This window comes from Marmota marmota, unplaced genomic scaffold, assembly GCF_001458135.2.
Source record: "Marmota marmota marmota unplaced genomic scaffold, marMar, whole genome shotgun sequence".
Classification (NCBI taxonomy): Eukaryota; Metazoa; Chordata; class Mammalia; order Rodentia; family Sciuridae; genus Marmota; species Marmota marmota.
In genome coordinates, this window is record NW_026000037.1 from 58,323,955 (window position 1) to 58,344,138 (window position 20,184).

Here is a 20,184-nt window from a genome sequence, read left to right on the forward strand (position 1 = left end):
GAGAGGGAGAGGGAGAGGGAGAGGGAGAGAGAGAGAGAGAGAGAGAGAGAGAGAGAGAGAGAGAATTTTTAATATTTATTTTTTAGTTTTTGGGGGACACAACATCTTTGTTTGTATGTGGTGCTGAGGATCGAACCCGGGCCGCACGCATGCCAGGCGAGCGCGCTACCACTTGAGCCACATCCCCAGCCCCACTTGTTTATTTTTGTATATGGTGCTGATGATCGTGAACCCAGGGTCTCACACATGCGAGGCGAGCACTCTACCGCTGAGCCACAACCCCAGCCCTAAAATCTTTTTTTTTTTTTTTTTTAGGTGTAGATTGCACATTGCCTTTATTTTTATGTGGTGCTGAGGATGGAACCTGGGTCCCGTCCGTGCTAGGCAAGAGCTCTACCGCTGAGCTACAATCCCAGCCCCAGCCCTAAAATCTTAATTTTTATTTCTTTATACATAACCTTCAGTAGTAAGACTACCTAATTTATGTGAGATACAAGAGGAAAAACAAAAAATGCAGGCTCTGAGATTCTTCCCATGAGGAACAATGCAAGAATACCCAAGAACTCTACCTGCTCTACAGAGATTCCAGATCCCTATATCATCCCAGGTTTAGGGAAAAGGCAAAGAAGCACCCAACTACCTCTCTAGAGAACCAGAAAAGAAGAAAGCAGTGGTGCTTATTACCTAAGCATCTAAAAAAACCCTTGAAGCCACCCATGTCAGCATTAAAAGCATCAAATCAGCACTGCCACTGAAGGCATCTTGTATCTTCCTTGAAGAAAATACATACTAGGAGCAGGATTTCATCATCTTCCTAAGGACAAAGAATTATAAAGGATACAAAACAAGTTTCAGTTTTGGCTTCTAAGGAAACTGCTGGGAGCAAAAGAGGTGAGTAAAGAGCATGAGCAGCAGAAAAGCCAATGAAGGGCTGGAATTGTGGCTCAGTGGTAGATCGCTCACCTAGCACACACATGAGTCACTGGGTTCCATCCTCAGCACCACACAAAAAGCAAAGATATTGGGCTGGATTGTAGCTCAGTGGTGGAGCTCTTGCCTCGCATGCGTAAGGCCGTGGGCACCACATAAAAATAAATAAAAATATAGATATTGTGTCCATCTACAACTAAAAATTATTTTTAAAAAATTAAAGATATTGTGCCCATCTACAACTAAAAATACACATTTTTTAAAGAAAAAGCCAATGAAGGAGGAAATGAGTTGAAACTTTTAAACTCAGTTTATATTGTTTTTAATAAGCTAAATGAAATATTCCCCAATTACAAAGATTAGGGACACCTCCAAGGACCGCAATAATAGACATATTACACCATAAAATAGCTCCTTCCAAATAAAGTTTTTTCAAAATCCAAGAGCAAATTTTCATAAATGTATACAAAATATAAAATTGAATACAGTGAGAACTCTTTAAATATTTCAATGTCTCAAACTTTTTATAATTTTATAAAATTTTATTTTAAAAAAAATGAGTGAATTTGAATAAATCCATCTATTTTTAAGAATCTGATAACTTGAGATGGAAATAAATTTTGATGATATCAGGACTTTCTTAGTACAAAAGAAGCTAAACTGTAATGAGCTACACATTCATTTTAATCTGTAGGAAGCTTTATTATACACCAAGCACACAACTAAAGTATTACCATAAAATGTAGATATAAAAGCTCTTTTTTCCATTTTCAGTTTGTTTCAACTGACCATAAAAGTTCTTATTCATTACATAAAGTGGACATGGAAATCCTAATTTCAGAGGCAGAATATCATTCCATGGAACTCAAATAAAAGAAAAAATTTTCCACCAAATCTTCCCCAAAGAAACCATACTTAAATGCCTTGATCCCTTACTTACCTACTTGGTGAAGGTGAATCAGGTAAGCCCATCCCTGGCTACTCATCAATGTGGCAACAATAAAGAAAAGTAGGCATGGGTCTTTTCTTCTGACCTACCTGCTTCCCCCAACTCCTGTCATTCCGTTCCTCAGAAACCCTCCCCAACTCCTAGCCTAGGGTGGCACAGCAGTCTCCTAAAGAAGTACAAGGGCCACAGGTCCCATCTGGGCCACAGCAAGGAAATCTCAGGAAGACAAGGATGGCCCTCCTGACCCTCACCCCCACACCAACCCACAGGATCTTTGGCTACAACTGAAGCTTCCTCTAAGTGCTACAGAAGTAGAGGTTTCCGTTTAAAACAAGATTTGTTAAAAACTGTTCTATTCTACTCTTCAAGGTCATTTCATGTGTTTTTTTTTTCTCCCCACCAAGATAGTTATTTGTAAAATCAGAAGTAGAACTATATTAACTTTATAGGATGCAGAAGCTATTTTTGAATTATCCTTAGCATTAAAAACTTGTATTACTAAAAATGTAATAATAGTCAAGGTTTTCTTTCTGGTTCATTAATTAGGTACATTTCCTTTTTTCTTATTGTAATCTATAAGGCATGATTCCAATAAGTGATTAATTTGAGAAATGTTTTGTACTTTAAAAACCCTATAAATAACAGTTTAATGATACAAAATGAACCTAACACTAATCTTTAAGGATGACTAGACAAATGAAGTGAAAAGAATGCTAATTCTAATGGAAAGCAGCCTGATCCCATCTATGTTTGAATTCTTATTTTCTTTACCTCAAAAAGTTGAAAGAACAAAAACATAAACATAATAATGCCATAAAAATATTCTGTAAGTATGAGAGTAATAGTTAAATAAAGGTAATCTTTAAGTAAAATCCTCCTCTAGAAAGCTTTAAATTTTCACAGCAATCTGAAGCTTTAGGTTTGTCATGTACATATTATTTCAGTACAGACTATTTCTACCTGTCTCTGAAGTTCTGCCAGGTTGTAAGGCAAGGCCCCCTCAGCCAATGGGGCTATTCTCTCAATATCTGCTAAGGTCAAGCGCCTTAAGAGAAAAGGGAAAGAAAGGATTATTAGACAGTGACACACTGCTCACAACAAGTGAATCTTTCCTTAAAAACAAAACAAAATTATTTCCCTATTCACACAGATCAGATAATTCTTGTGAGGAAAAAAAGAATTCTTCAGACTTTGTTTATAAGAATAAGCTATAGACTTCAGAGAAATAATGTTGGACTGTATTAATGATAGATATTAACAGTGAAGAAATAATTCTTGTCAGAAGCAAAGTATAAACACTGACAGCAGTGCATATGCAATACATCCCTCTCAATATATCTATTAATGAATAGGTGCAAAGTATCCTGGAAGAAAATTTAGATGCAAAACTGATAAATATTGGTTGCCTTTAAAGAAGGGCACAAGGGTAAGAGAGAGACTTTTTTTTTTTGTCTTTTTAATAGTACATTTTTTTAGATCCTTTGAATTTTGAACCATAAATGCACTATTATTCCCAAAAATCTACTTTAAAATATGTATATTTCATGAACTAGCTAAAAAGACACTTTAGATCTAGTTTTGAGAAATACTTTGGGAAAGCATTTAATATCATAATGGACAATCAGAACCTCTGTCTAAAAATGTGAATTACAGATGAATGAGACATGGCCTGATATTTCATGTCAATCACCAAAGACAGCTAATACATATATTTAACACCATCCTTTCCAGTACAACAATTCATTATGAAGCATAACACAATAAATAAATCACCTATTATATATTGACCTTCCATTAGCCTTGAGCTCTAGGGTTAGAGTCCATTTTTCAGATACCGTTATACTTAACTATTAGAAGAGACTAAAAAAATTCAATTTTTAAAAAAAATGTTTTTATTAGAGTTTTATAGTTGTACAGAATAGTTGGGTTCTTCCCAACAAACTCATACATGCTTGGAAACTGATTTCAGTTCATGATCCCCATCCTTTTCCCTCCCCTTTCACAAACTCCTTTCTCTATTCTACTAGAATTACTTTTGCTAGTCTATTAATTTGTATTTCATTGGTTCTTTATGCTATCCTACTCTTCTCTCCCCCTTTCCTTTGTTTTACTCTATATTCCGCGTATGAGAGAAAACAATCTCTGTAAGTTCCCTTTCCACAGGTTTGCTGGGTACCATAGAGTTTTTCAGGGCTGGGGTTATGGCTCAGTAGCAGAGCACTCGCCTGGCCCATGTGAGGCACTGGGTTCAGTCCTCAGCACCGCATAAAGATAAAGAAAGAAAGAACATAAAGGATTGTGTCCATCTACAACTAAAAAAAATTTTTTTAAAGAGTTTTTCTTTCCTATTTTCATAAGACTTTGCAAAGTAAATACCCTCAATGTGCTTTGGGTTTTTAAAATTTATAAAACATCTGATTTTGGTGCTATGATAATAATGTCACAGGTATATTTCAAGAAAATGATACTCTGCAACACAAAATTTATTCAAAATGGTATATACTGTTCAGTAAAATGACCATTTACACCATTTGAGGTTACAAACTCCTCCATATACTTCAGCTTATTTTCATAAATATACACACTTAGGAAAATTTCCACAAATCTCTTGAAATTCATAATACTTTCAGAGAGCCAAGTTTAAATCAATCTTTTTCTTCCCTCTCCTTTCTATTCTTCCCCCTTTTCTCTCATTTTTTCCTTTCCTAATTTTCCTCTCTCATGCCCCTCAATCCTTTATTCCCTTCTCTCATCTCTCCTGTTCCATCTCTTCCTCCCCTTTCCATCCCTTTTTATCGTTTCTTCTCCTCACTGTTCTCTCTTCTTTTACCTTCCTGCACTTCCCTTGATCTTTTCTCTTCTTTTTCCTCCTCTATTTCTCATATCTGTGTGTTTCTTTTCCTTAGAATTTATATACTAAATAAAATATTGTTCAAATGAACTGAAAACAGGGCTGGGACTCAGTGGTATAGCGCTCGCCTGGCATGTGAGAGGCACTGGATTTGATCTTCAGCACCACATAAAAATAAAATAAAGGTATTATGTCCACCTACAACTAAAAAATACATATTAAAAAAAAATGAACTGAAAACAAACTGCTATTTCACATTTTAAAAGAACTGCCCTATAGTAAATACCATGAAGAATTACTGGAATATTTACTAACCCTGAAGCATTATATAAGTCTGCAAGCTGGTATAGAATATCAATTTCTAGTGGAGTGACTTGTCCATAGCGTATGGCATTCTGGGCAAATTCCTCTGAAACAGAAAGAAAAAAACTATTAAAATCTTGAAAGACTTTCCATATATAACAAATTTCTATCTTAACCAACTATAATAATCTGAACACTAAAGGAATTTTAGTACTATTTTAAAAGTCTAAAACTTAAATACTTGAATTCAATTACATAGGAATAACTATGTGTTTCTGAAGGCCAGTAAAAGATGAAATGTTAAGAGAATGAAACAGCAAAAACAGATAAATTAACTTTAATAATAAAATAATCTCATTAGAATCCTCTCTTTCATCTTGTTTATCCAGTTTGGTCTCCAGAGTTACAAGATAAAAGAAGAGGCTGTTCTCCAGTTACCCAAAACATCCTATTACAATACACCAAGAGGAGTAGGCTTACTCATCTTTCTGTGGCAACTTCTTCCTATAACAAAAAAGCGGCTGCCACAGTGCCAATGACCTATTTGACAGATTGGGCCAAGGTTCTTTTCAAAACCGTCAAAGCCACTTTTCAGGATTCCATTAAATCCACCTGGATTTCTGAAGCAAAAGTGAAGCATGTGCATACATGGTAACACACTTGTCTAGATCTGGCTTTAGTATGGTGAACTTAGATCACTCTCTTGCCTAGATGATGAAAAGTAAAAAAATGCTGAGATTCAAGTCAATATTTTTAAATCTTACCCTTTGTGACCTCAATATCTTTCCTTGTGCCAGCTAAAGTGCTATATATCTTACGAACAAGCTCCATGTTATTCAGTAAGGAGTTAAATGCATTGAAGTAGGAGAAGCTAACTTGATGTGAGATACTTCCTCCAGCAGCCTAGGAAATAACAACACAAAAAATTTTATAAACAAAAACAAGTGTGTTTTGGGTACCGCATTTTTCTCAAAGAAGATCCAAGGGGTCTTTGTCATTAAATTGATCAACAAATAGTACAGAAATACAAGGAATGTATCATACTGAAACACTCAGTGCATTTCATGCCCTCAGAGAAGTCTACGTAATGTAGGTTTTAAGGAAGAAAGCACCATCTGGAAGTTGGACTTCATGGTTCTACCTATAAGGTCAGAAACAACAAAAACAATTATCACAGATCAAGAATAATGGTTATTTAAACAGAATTTCAAGACCTTTGACAATAAAACTCCTGCTAGTCCTGAATAAATATCAATGTACAATACAAGAAACAGCATTTAAACTCGTTTTTATTTCCTCCACACACATACACAAAAACCATATGATAACTTTAATCTTTTTTGTAACCCAGCAACTTTAAATTTTAAGACAACTTCAATATATCAACTTTCCTAAAAAAATTTAAGCCCACTGTAGTAATTGAGATCCTTAACAGTCTGTGCTGGTCTCTGAATCTACAGCACAAAAGGTACACTACCCAAAATATCAAAAAACGTAAGAAAAATCTGGTGAGAATTTAAGTGCTATTATTCCTTCAGTGAAAGAAATAAAAGAAGCTCCCTCATGCTGCAATAAGGAGCAAGGTAGGCTTCATCACCTCTGCAGGGTGAGAAAGTAATTTCTCTCTCTGCCCTTCACTTGGACAAAAACTCAGAAGAGCCTAGTTTCCAAGTCAGAAGTCAGAGTAAACCACATGATTGAAAACATTCTCTATTAAAAACTCAAAGAACCATGGAAAAAAAAAAACATTTATTTAGAGTCATAACAAATTTTTGAAAACCTCAAAGAAATGCTTATGGAAATACCAATGTAACAAACTTAATCACAAAAGCCTATTATGAACAGTCTAGTAATGGTGAACAAATCACTCTCAACACCCCTCACATACCCAAATTAGATTATACTTGTATTAGCCTGAATTTGTATACCAGTGACTCAAAAGCAAGATTCAAATTTTTTAACATATTCCTCTAAGGACTAGAAATGTCCTTTGGTAAACTGAGGCCATAATATCCACCTAACCCAGATGGAAAATATTAAATGGGTCCCCCCCACCCTAAGATAGAGTGAGCCCTTTCCTCTAAGATTATCTTTCCTTCTCTCCTTCCCTGTCTCCTCTTTCTTTCCTCCCTTTTTTCATTTTTTTTTTTTAAATTGGGGTATGAGGTAAAGGCAGGGGAGTGGGGATAGGTGTCAGGGAGGTGAAATATGTAGGAGAAACTGACATGCTCCATGTTCAAATTCATTGAAGAAAAAGAACAGAAGTTGATCTTTCTACCCCAGTCTAAACCAGGATAATGATCTTCAGCTGAAACAACAAAAGCATTCATTGGCTTCCCTCTTTTCAAAACAAGCAGTAATCAAAAACTTATATGCAAGTACAACACATGAACAAAAACATGGGTAAGAGAAGAAAGTTTCACCATTTTATGCAAGGAAGTAGATTATGTGAGTTAGCTATTGGTCCAAATGATATAATCTGCAATTCTACAGAACAAAAAATTGTGCATAATGTGTCAACACTGAATGAACAGGTGAAGGAGCAGAGAGGAGTGATCCACAAAGGCTGCTGGCCACATATTTCCTCCATACCTTCTGCCATGGGAATGGTTATTAAAACAATGCAGAGGCTAATGGAGATCCTTTCAGCAGACAAAGGAAGAAGCCATCCTTGTAACAAGACCTTGGGAGTCTGGTAGGGTGGAAAGAAGTCAAGAAGGCAGCAGCAGTGTCTGGGACAGGTACTGCTCACTGAAAGAAGTAACTACTCACCCTTGTCTACAAACTCCCATTTCCCTTGAACTGGACTCCATAAATGGAAATAAATAATTTGGAAATACATGAGAACAAGATGATAGCTCTGAATAAAACTACAATCTGAGGAAAGACCACTCACCATTTCACCTGTATCTCCAACACACACACACACACACACACACACACACACACACACCCTACCTATTTACCTTCTACCAACCCAGCATTAAGTTTGAATAGTTGAGTCATATGAGTACAGGGAGGCAATTTGGGACCCAATAGTTCAAAATGTTTTAGGAAATATAAAGTTAAAGTACTTGCTTTTTACTTACTGAAACTAAGTTTTCCTCCACAAAAGGAGTAAGCATGTGAGACCGAATGGTAACCATGATATCACTAAAATCCAGACCAGAAATCATGCCACTTTTGCTTTTGTCTTTCAGTGCAAAGGCTTGTCTTGCATGTTCCAGCTGCAGCTCCTAGAGGAAAAAATTTAAAATCGGGTATTAAATAGATTAAAGCACATCCCAAGTACATGTCTTAGAAAGGAAAGAAAGACAAACATTCTTCTGCAAACATGCACTTATTACAGAAACAATATACAGCTCTGAAATTACTATGAAACTTTCAAATTTCATTTAAGAAACACTTTTTTCCTTAGAAACATACTACATATTACTCCTTAGGGAAAGGAATGAATTAGAGCTGGGCAATAACAGAAAGGAGAAAAAGAAACTTCAAATTATACTTGCAAAGTTTTCATCACTAAAATAACAAAGTAAGTACAGTGTTTTCAGTGCTTTATTTCAGCCTTTCAACTACACAGTAACTTATTATCTCCTACTTGAAGACTTTGTCATCCAAGAGTACTTCTTGTATTGAGTTTACATTCTGTTCAGTTTTTCAGTTTTAAATGTTGCAATGAAAATTATACATGTTTTCTCTGAATTAACACCATTTATTCAAACATTTTTTAAAAATAAACTCAGTGTAAAACTCTACCAATCAGTAAATGCAATACTTCATAACTCTACAGCAAAAATTATGAATAACAAACTGTATAAGCAGTGTTCAGTTATCACACTATAGGGTTTGGGGCACAGTTACTCACAAACTATGAAACAATCCAGAATCTCCCTGAACTTTTGAACTACCATGCAGTCAAACTTTGTAATAAGTGATATCAATAAAAACAACAAAATATGCCAGTAATCTCCTGGGTTCTGTACAAAAGTCAAAATCAGAGCATTTCTACTCTGGGGACCCATGATATAATCCAAATAGATCTGTTGGCACAACATAATAATGTGCCATAGATGCCATTTTTATATTCTCTGCAACTCTGGAAATTAATAGTCATATCTAAATATATAAATATTGTTCAAAGATAAGACAATATAATTTTCATTGCTATTTATTTATCAAAGCCTTCAAATCAATGTTGCTTTATCTTTCCTGACATTTAAAATAGTTTTGGGTAAAAGTCTCACTCTTTTTTAGTTAACTATATTTTCCTAAGGATTTTTGCTCTCCCACTGGTAATTCAAAGACAGTAAAAGTACCTTAGCGGGTATTTGTTTTATAATCCATTAAGGCATACATTTGTTTTATGTGGTTTTCTGTTTGTGTATGATATTTAACAAAAAAATTTTAAAAAATAATTCCATAGTAGGGTGATGAGCTAGAGACACGTACATTAAACCTACTAAGTTTTTCAACAGTCTTGACTTTAAAAAGTTAAATGGTAGAGGCTGGGGATGTGGCTCAAGCGGTAACACACTCACCTGGCATGGGCAGGGCACTGGGTTCGATCCTCAGCACCACATACAAATAAAATAAAGATGCTGTGTCCACCGAAAACTAAAAAATAAATATTAAAAAAATTCTCTCTCTCTCTCTCTCTCTTAAAAAAAAAAAGTTAAATAGTAATACTGAAGAAACATCTAAACAAAAAGATATGTGTGGATTTGCTTGGAAGAGCAATATAAGTGGGGTCAACTGGCAGACACTTATATTGAACAAAAAATACAAAATAAACAACTAGAGATATTTGACAAAATTTTCTCTTATTCTCTTTTTTCACTCTAAACATTCTACCTAACTTGCTTCATCTTCCCATCACCTTATTCCAATCTGCACCTTCAAATAAGAGGAATTTTTAGTCTTATTAGATTGGTTTAAAGTGGTTGCCATGGCAAAGACATTCCTAGCAGCCTCAGAGCACACAAAAATCCACGCCCTGTCTCACATACATGTTCCCTCCCTCTCTCCTTTGTTTCTCTTTATGTCTTTGTTATATATTTATTTTCCCTATGTGCATATCTTAAACATCCAGCGATATCCAGTGGCAACTATGAATATAACTTGGCTTTAATAGTGGTATTAAGGAAAATATGAACATTTAAAGATAAAGCAGAATGTTCACTGAAAGAACAATGTTAAAATAGATTTTGTGTTTTCTATAGGTCAACAGTTGAAGGACTCTATCTTTTCAAGATACATATTTGAAGAACCACAGATGAAATTATAGTATGTGCAGGACTGACTTCCAAATGATATTACAGGAGGCTGACTGAGGAGGTGGATAAAACAATTCTGGTCAAAAGCTGATAGGTAATGAATATATAGGAATTCATTACACTATTCTCTCTACATTTAAATATATTTGAAGTCTTCCAAAATTGAAAAATATTAAAAAATTAAAATTAAGAACTTCAAATGAGAAACTAAATAAACAACAAAAAAAAGGAGCTCCATATATAAATCTCTCAGTTTACATACTATAATTAAATACAGGGGTATAATATTATCAGATATCTTCCATAAACAAAGGGAAAAATAATGAGAGAAAGTCATCTTTGGAGGAACCAAAAAAAAAAAAAAAATGCTAGTTGGGAAGACATTTCCTTTTTAAAAAAAATCATTTTTCAGATGTGTAAACCTTTTTAGCCTTTCAAGTTTGAGTATTTTACAAGATGAGAACAAGCACTGGGTTTTACAAATACCCACAAAACAGCACAGTGTTTTTTTTTTAAACTTTATTTTATTTATTCATTTTTATATGGTGCTGAGATCAAACCCAGTGCCCCACACGTGCTAAGCAAGTGCTCTACCATTGAGCAACAACCCCAGCCCTAAACAGCATAGTTGTTAAATCTATGTTCACCACAATGAAGTAAAACAACATAGTAGGTTTATAAAAGATAAATAAATCCTGCTTCTTGTTGAAAGGATGGTTAGATGGATAGGGGAATGGAAGAAAAGGACAAAGTAAACAAGCTATTCTAAAGGTAAAGATGTTATGTACTTGAAAATACATTTCATCTAACTATGAGGTAAACTGAAAATATCAAGAGTGTCAAAAATAGCATGACTTTGGATTAGACTACATTTGTATACTTCACTATTTTTTAAACTCCATTCTCCAGTAAAATCACAGCAAAGGGACAAAACAAAATAAAACCCAAGGACAAAGAGAACAGAAAAAGAAAACATGAACAACTTCACAAGACCCTGTCTCTAAATAAAATAGGAAGAGCTGGGGGTATAGCTCCGTGGTGAAATGCTTGCTTAACATGTGTAAGGCCTTGGGTTCAAGCCCCAGCACCACAAACAAACAAAGAATGGCACTGCCCATCTCAGTGGCATCATCACAAATTAGAAAACAAATGCTTTCAAAATTATAAGAAAAATAAATTCCTACTAAAATTCTATATCCTGCCATACTATTTAAGTTTAATGACGAGGCAAGAGGTTTTCAGATATGAAAATTATCTAAAATTGTTCTATTTTACTTTCCTCAGAAAGCTGATAAATAAGTATTCCACCAAAAAGAAGTAAACCATGATAAGGAAAATCTCCAGCAAACAGAATATTCAACATAATAGAAAGGCAAATGGATTATCCAGGATGAAGGTAAAGGGAGATTACAGAATAACAACTATGCTGCAAGTTCCAAAGTCCAGCTTCTGACCATGAAGTAGATCAGAAAACACCAGAAAAATTGTACAGCTGCTGTGGAAAACAATTGGTGGTTCTTCAGAAAGTTTTAGGGGCTGGAGAAGTAGCCCAGTACTTGCTAGCACACACAAGGCCCCAGGTTTGATACCCATCACTACAAAAACAAAAAAGTTAAAAAGAATTATCATACAACCCAGCAACTGCACTCCTTGGTAGATATTTGAACAAATATTTGTATGAATATATACAAGAGTACTGTTCACAACAGTCACAAGGTGGAAACAATCCAAATGTCCATCAACTGATGAACAGACAGAAAAAAAACAAACATTCATAAAATGAAATATTATTCTGCTAAAAAAGGGGAAGTACAAAAAGATACTATAAATGGATAATCCTTGAAAATATTAAGGTAAGTGGAAAAATAAAAGACTCAAAATGTCATGTTTCATGATTCCATTTATATGAAATATCCAGAAACAGTTATGTCCATAGAAATAAAAAGTAGATTGATGGTTGCCAGAAGTTGAAAGAAAAGCAAGAATAGGAAGTGAATGCTAAATGAATTTTGCAGTTTCTTTTGGAGTAATGAAAATGTTTTGGAACTATATAGAGGTAGGAAGGTAGTGGTCGCAAAACACTGAATATCACTAAAAGCCACTAAATCACACACTTTTTTAAAAAAAATTTTAAACAGGGGCAAAGGGCTAATTTTATATTATATGACATTTTTTTTTTTTTTTTGCAGTAATGGGGGTTAAATTCAAGGCCTTGTGCATGCTAGGCAAAGTGAGCCACATCCCCCAGCATTCTACTTTTTAAAAAAGAAAGAAAGGCGGGGATTGTGGCTCGGTGGTAGAGTTCTTGCCTAGCATGCATGAGGCACCAGGTTTGACCCTCAGCACCACATAAACCTAAAATTTAAGAATAAATATTAAAAAAAGAAAGAAAGAAAGCTTCTGGAGGGCTTCAACAAGATTAAATTGATAGACTACCTAATATGTTTTAAATATATTATATTAAAACATGAATAATTTGGGCAAAGTGTGAGAAAATATTACATTAATATATTGAAAACTAAACAAATACATACTAGAAACTCAAATAATTTAAGTCAGGTATAGTACCTGTAGGGTACTGGTTCCAGGACCTGATCCCATCCCCAGTGGATACTCAAATCTAAGAATGCTCAAGTTCCTTATATAAATGACACATTATTTGCATACAACCAACATACATCCTCCCATATACTTTTTTTTAAAAAAATGTTTAAGTTGTAGATGGACGCAATATTTTTTTTTTTAACTTATTTTTGTGTGGTGCTAATGATCAAACCCAGTGCCTCACACATGGTAGACAAGAGCTCTACCACTGAACTACAACCCCAGCTCCCATATACTTTAAATCATTTTTAGACTACTTGTAAAACCTTATACAGCCAGAGGTGACAGCACACACTTGTAATCCCAAGAACCCGGGAGGCTGAGGCAAGAGGCTCACAAGTTCTAGGGCAACCTCAGCAACTTGGTGAAATCTTAAGAAACTTAGTGCAACCCTGTTTCAGTATAATTTTCCATAGTTAGAATCAATAAAATATACTCAAAAGTGAAAAATCAAGATGGACAAGGTGGCGCAAACTGTAATCCCAGTGGCTTGGGAAGCTGACGCAGGAGGATCTCAAGTTCAAAGTCAGCCTCAGCAAAAGTGAGGCACTAAGCAACCCAGTGAGACTCTGTCTCTAAATAAAATACAAAACAGGGCTGGGGATGTGGCTCAGTGGTTGGGTCCTCTTGAGTTCAATCCCCGATACCAAAAACAAAACAAAACAAAAAAAGTAAGAAATTACGTAAGTTCCAATACAAGTTTACTATCTGATTAAATGGAGCCACCTGGGATACACTTTAAAAAAAACAAACAAACAGATTTAAGATTTAAAATAAGTTGTCTGTGATGAGAGGGAAATGAAAAATAGGGGTGAAATGGAAATGTCTGCTTTTGTACTAAACAATAAAAAAAAAAAGGGAAAGAGGTGAATAGTATATACTTATAACAACTGTGAAAGCTAAGCTCACCTGCAGAAACTGTGTGAACTCTGTGTAGTTAAGATGCTTCTTCCGATTATGCCCAAAATGCAGTCGGATAAACTCACAGTCCCAGTTAAAAGGGATATGATGATGAATAATAGTCTGTCCAAAAATTTCCTTGACATTTTCTTAAAAGGGAAAACAAAAATAAATCAATTATACTTTGAATAAGTAGTTTAATCCACTGCAATGTTCCTACAGAAAAAAATTAAGAAGTCAATATCATCTGCTTCTATTAAGATTAACTGCAAAAATTTTTTGTGCCCAGAAATCCATGCACAGGAACACAATTAATACAAAATATAATTTTACACTTAAGATTGTGTACCATTACATATAAGGCCATGAGATTCTTAATTTCTCTTGATTTAATTTTAATTAAGAAATGATTTATATCTTGTACTATAAATGACTGCTACTTTACATTCCAGTATAAAATCAATAGTGTTTTCCCGGTTCCTCAAGGAGTCAAATTAAGCCCTTTATCAGAAGCATGAATACCTAAATTACAGTATAATCCAATATTTGTCATACTAAGTATGGTTTGATTGAGGCTTGATTATTACATTCACACTAGCCTGAATATGTCTATTGAAGATAGGTATAAGAAATACTACCAAAAGCATATCATTAGCTCAGCAGCAAGCACCTTATTAAAAGCTTCTGATATTGTCAAAAATATGGTCTTGACACAAAGCTTCAAAATCCCCATAAATCCATGATTATTAGTCTGCACTATTAAAATATTTTAAGATAAGTGAAATTAGTGATTCACTTTTAAATAAAGCTCCAAACATAGTACACTAACTTTTAGATAGGAACCAGTCACGCTGTGTAATATACAACCAAAACTCTCTGGCAGCTTGTCTTCATGCACTAGTAATGTCATTCACTTTCCTACACAGTTTTACATTTACTGTAAAAGTCAATCCACAAATGACTGGTACTTTAACAAGCATAGACTGGATAGACTAATTTAGAAGCTCATGCCAGAAAAAAAAAAAAAACTCATTAACAAAGTTAAGAAAGCAGGAAGCCTATTTTACTGATATCTTAAGAGCAAAATTATTTTCAAATGTCAATTTTATTAGTGAAATGGTTTTACCATAATAGCTATCAATTATACTAGAGAATTAGTAAATACAAGTTTATGTTTTACAATCTCCTCCAATTTTGCTATTTTTCCTAATTTTTGCAAATTCTTTGGATAAGATACTGATCTCAGACTGTAAATGATTGAATGGATTCCCTTGGTTTTATACACCCCTTTTTCTTAATAACACCATTATAACTGGGGTAGGAGAGTGTAAAAATTCTAAGCTGGAAATCCTACCAGTCTGGACCCAATGTAACAGCTCTGAGTAGATTACAGCAATCAGCAAAGTTGGAAGAAGGCATTGGATGTCACTGGGGAGATGGGATTCTCATTTTTTCTTTCAAATGGAATGCAGGATTCATTTCTTGCCTAAGTAGCAACAGTATTTCAGAGTTTTCAAATCATGTCAAGTATTTTCACCTTAAACACAAATGAAATGCTATATGGGCTTTTGTTCCTAAAAAGCAAAGAAATCATAGCAATTCATGGGATCCAGGTTTCTAACCAACACAAAAAATTATCATTAAAACTACACGAAACATAATATTGCAAAATATGCTAAAGTTTATAAGATAATTAAAATAATAAGAGTCAGAAAAATATTTGACCAAAAATATTAATGGAAGATCAGCAAATATTTTTAAAATCCCAATTTAATTAATTAGCTGCTTCTATTCACAAATCAATTAATGTGATTGCTTATTTTTAAGACCTAACAAAAGTGTTCAACTAAAAAAAAAATTTAAATTAATTGAAAACTGAATAGAATAACTTAAATTTATTTAATCAAGATTAGTTACAGATAAGTATGATGGCACAGGCTTGTAATCCCGGTTATTTTGGAGGTGAAAGTTAGATGATCAAAAGTTTAAGGACAGCCTGGGCAATTTAATGAGACCCTGTCTTAAAAATAAAAAATAGAAAAGGCTGGGGATGTTGCTCTGTGGTAGAATGTCCCTGTTTTAATCCCAAGTTACCATCAGGGACAGGAAATAGATTATTAGAGAATAAGTTATTTCATGGTAACAAATTTTTCTAAAGGTTACAACTCCCAAAATCTAATTATTTGATAAGAAATATATGTATTGCTCCCTTGATAATGTTTATGCAAGGGAGGATAAAACTGAACCCCTTTTATGATGAGAAAATATCAGAATCTAAAATGTCAAAGATTCAAAATCCTTCAAACTAGGAAAACTTACCTAGAAAATTTTTTCTATTACAAAAAAATTTTCTGATAAATTAATTTGCCATGTATAATTTATATCTGGAAAATAGCTCTATAAAATAGTTTTAACTGGAAATCCTATTTTACAAATTTCCTAGTAATTTCTAAATAAGATATATAATATTTTTGAAACAATTAAAATAATGGCCTAAATTACTCATAGCAATCTCTTCATCACAGAAGCATCATTTTCCATGTTATTTGTTTGGACATTTCCTACTTCTCCCAAAGTGATCTCTTGACAGCTTTGTATATGATTTTATTATGATCATTATTATATGCTGTGGTTTATTAACCAGATACTTTTAATTATTTTATAGTCATATCACAGGCTTCAACTGTAGTTAGTAGGACTAATAAAATTTTAAATCTACTTTGTTACCTCTTAAGATGCATTCTACTTCTCTTTTATAATTATTTATACTACCAATTGACTGAAGCCAATTTAGAAATGTCACAGAAGTAATCAGTACAACTATTGTTTTAAAGTCCAATTCATAATCACCACTTTTTAAAAAAAAACTGGGATGTGCTTATAAAAAAATTATATAAAAGCTCCAGAATTGGAAAGCTTATACTTGTGTGAGGCAATAAGTCAAATAGCTGATGTTATTATCTTACTTGGTTTATCACCAATAATTTCAAATATATCCACAACATCTGACTGGAACTGCAAAGCAAGTTTCCCACCCAAAGAGAATCCCGTCTTTCCAGTGGCAAACAAGGATCTTTAGCTGTAAATAGCACTCCTTTAGAGTGTTATTTCAGTAGCCACAGTTCTAAACTGGATGAAAGGGATATAAGAGTCATATCTACTGGCAGCAAGATAACCATCTAGTATTTTATACCAGGTTGGCATTGCTAAGAGAAACAGGAATCCATTCCTTTTCTGACATCTAGAAAACAAGAGACCACTTTTTCACTTCCTGCAGAGAATGGGCTTACAAAAGGGATTGTTTGATAATTCCATTGAAAAGGGAATTGGGGCCAGATACAAAAATAGCTTGTCATTAATGTTCTCTTTGCTCAAAGGAGAGGAGCACAATGATTTGTCAGGAAGGCAGGTAATGGTGACAACTGTGATTAAATAAAAATGTTCACAGATGTATATAACATTAGTCAGTTTAGCTGTATCAGTAACTTATAATGATTGGACTAGACGAAATACACATTGAAGCATATATATTTATGTAAATATGTCTTAACAGAGGTTTCAATTTCCCCAGTAGCCCACACTGTGTCTCCCCATCTCATCCACCCTCATCCCTCCCCTGGTTCTTATGGGAGCTTCCTACTGGTCTTGTTCACCTTTCTGCAGTACAAAATTACCTCTGACCGGGGCTGGCACTCTTCTCCAAGACTGCCACCATGCCTGTTCCATGAATGAGCCTGGAAGGAGCTGCTGTACCAACGGTGTGGCCAGAGAACTCCTCCTGTAGGTATACAAGCCATCAGCCCTGTGACACAGCCCACCTACCATCAGCCCAACTTGACATCCTGATTCCAGGATTCCAGCCCAGCAGGAGCCACTGCTTCCAACTTATAGACTTGAGACCAAATATTCTGATTGTGAGAGGGGAAAATTCCTCAATAACTGAGTTTCACCAGCATAGTTCTTTAAGTGAAGTCAGAGAAGCTTTTAGGACACTCATCATGTACAGTGAATATCCTTGTGTATAAGTGAACAAACACAATGGTGAGACTTGTGGAAGTGAAGAATTTCTCGGTGAAGGAAAATTTGTAGAAAAGAGTAGGAACAACTAAGTGGCCAAAAAAGAAAATAAAGGAAAACAAAGAACAACAACAGAAAGACCAACAACAGGAAACTTGTAGAGGAAGTCCTAACCAACATAGCATATAGACTCAGTCCCAGACTGCAGGGTTCTACTCCCAGGTATGCCATTAGTGTCCTAGGTGAGCCCCCCTGTTTCTGTGAGGGAAAAGTATTTCTATTATCTCTTTACCTACCTCCAGAAGGGAATATTGTATGATCAGTCAATAAAGTAGTCTCTCTGCCAAAAATATGTAAAGATCCATTTCTCAGGAAAGATAAATTCACATTTAAAGAACATCTATGATTACAGAAGCCAGCTGTTTCAACAGTCTACCATCAAATAGCATAAAAACACACACACACACACACACACTGTGTCCTTTTTTTAACCTCAAACTCTAAATCTACTCCAGTATCCTTGAGTATTTTTTTAGAGGAGATGGGGCGCGTTCAGGGTGGTATGGCCGTAGACTCCTTGAATATTTTTTAAAAGGATCTTGTGATGTCTGAAAATGACATGAAGCAAAGAATCTCAAAAATTCTTCCTGATTTAATTGAACACTTAGGTGAAGCTCTACTTCATTCCAAATTATATTAGCTGTCTGTCACCTTTAGAATTTCATATTTTTCCATGCCTATGTCTGTTTCCATGGAGAAAGAGTACAATATTTTTCATATCTATACTTCTATCTCCTAATCCTTTAAATTAAAGCAGTAGTTATGCCTAAACCACTCCAATATATTCTCCCTTTAGGGAAAAAGAAGCACAAATGGAACATATTTTAATTTGCTATACATTCTATAGCCCACACAGTACTAAATTAAACGGTATCCCTGCTTTTTGAGGGTTATATTAGTCAGGGGGTGAGGATATACCTTTAGAAAAGATCACTTTTAAGAGTTCCCATTCCTAAGCAAACACTTTGGGTAACAATGATGATGAGTGTTTAATAGAGAACTCAGAACACATAATACATATCATATTCACTGATAAGTTAATAAGCTTCTTTTTGCTGTTTGTTTTTTTTAACAATTACTCTTTTTTAAAGCAACAGATGTTTTCTTTTAATTTTGGACAAATGCATGGTAGCTATTGACAACAAAATGTAGTATAACCACCTAACTAGGTGACCTCAACCTAATGATATCAGGTATGCTATTCAGTGGATGATAGGAAGATCAAGGCAAATTTGCACTGCACCCAGCACACACCAGTCATGCAACGGCCTCTACAAGGCTCATGCCACCTGGCAGTAACAGATACACAAGCCATTAAGTAATTACCTACAGCATGCATTAGAAGTTTTATTAAAAGAACATCAAAGAGGAAACAACTAATAGTTTATTTACTCTTAAAAAAAAAACAAAAACCTCCAGAACCCTTTTTCTGAGCTTTCATTTTCTGAAATGCATCACCAAGACCCCAGCATAAAATCCTCTCTCCCAGAATGAAAGTACCTCAAACAAATAAAACTTGTCTAGCACTCAAGTAAATAAATGTTGTTCAATACTGCCATTTGTATAAATACTTGCAAAGATACACAACACAGTTTAAGTATATAACTTGATGTATATAAAAACTATATCTAAAAAAACAAAAGCATAGATGAGAACAATATATATACGTACACAGAAAACATTAACATTATCATTGCAGTCCACAAGAGATACTGATGGCATAATAGTTTTCCCCACACCATTGTGCCTGGAATCCAATATTCTCTCCTAACTTTCTTCCCTTATGTGCACCAAAGAAAACTATAAATAGCTCCAAACTAGAAAACATAGGCCACTTGTTGGAAAAGATTTAACTCCAGTTAGAATGAATCTAAATTTTCCTTTTACCTAAACATGTATCTACCAATATATTAGCACAATTCAATATATTAAGTGGGTACAAACATAAAAACTGACCTTTATCACAGATCCAAAATCCTATAAAATAAACTGCAAGTTAATTATTTCCTTATGCAGAAATTCTATAGTCTTGAATACAGCCTGAAATAAGTGGGGTCTTAGAAATCTTGTTAAAATGGCATTTCCTATAAGTAATAGTTTCAATGATTATCTTCTTTTATTAAAGTACAAAATTAGTCTTCTCTCCTTTATTATAATTCCTTTCAATTTAGCTAAAAATATTTTGTTCCAAAATGAGGCTGAGGATATAACTCAGTGTTAGAGAGCTTGCCAGAATGTATAAGGCCCTGGGTTCAAATCTAAGCACTGTGGGAAAAAAAAAAAATCATTTTTTA

The 20,184-nt window shown here is 34.3% G+C and overlaps 1 protein-coding gene across 2 annotated transcripts in view; it reads right to left on the reverse strand.

Annotated features, from left to right (window-relative positions):
- Positions 1–2,210: 2,210 nt before the first annotated feature.
- The window catches only part of LOC107136651 (calcium-binding mitochondrial carrier protein Aralar1), a 224,861-nt gene continuing 206,887 nt past the window's right edge, over positions 2,211–20,184 (reverse strand). For both annotated transcript variants that reach the window (XM_048812484.1, XM_015478946.2), the window contains exons 5-9: positions 13,823–13,962; positions 8,123–8,269; positions 5,798–5,936; positions 5,046–5,139; positions 2,211–2,924 (exon numbers count right to left, since the gene is read on the reverse strand). In XM_048812484.1, the coding sequence (XP_048668441.1) occupies positions 2,804–2,924; positions 5,046–5,139; positions 5,798–5,936; positions 8,123–8,269; positions 13,823–13,962 (641 nt within the window). In that variant the 3' untranslated portion in view covers positions 2,211–2,803. The remainder of the gene's footprint in view (positions 2,925–5,045; positions 5,140–5,797; positions 5,937–8,122; positions 8,270–13,822; positions 13,963–20,184) is intronic.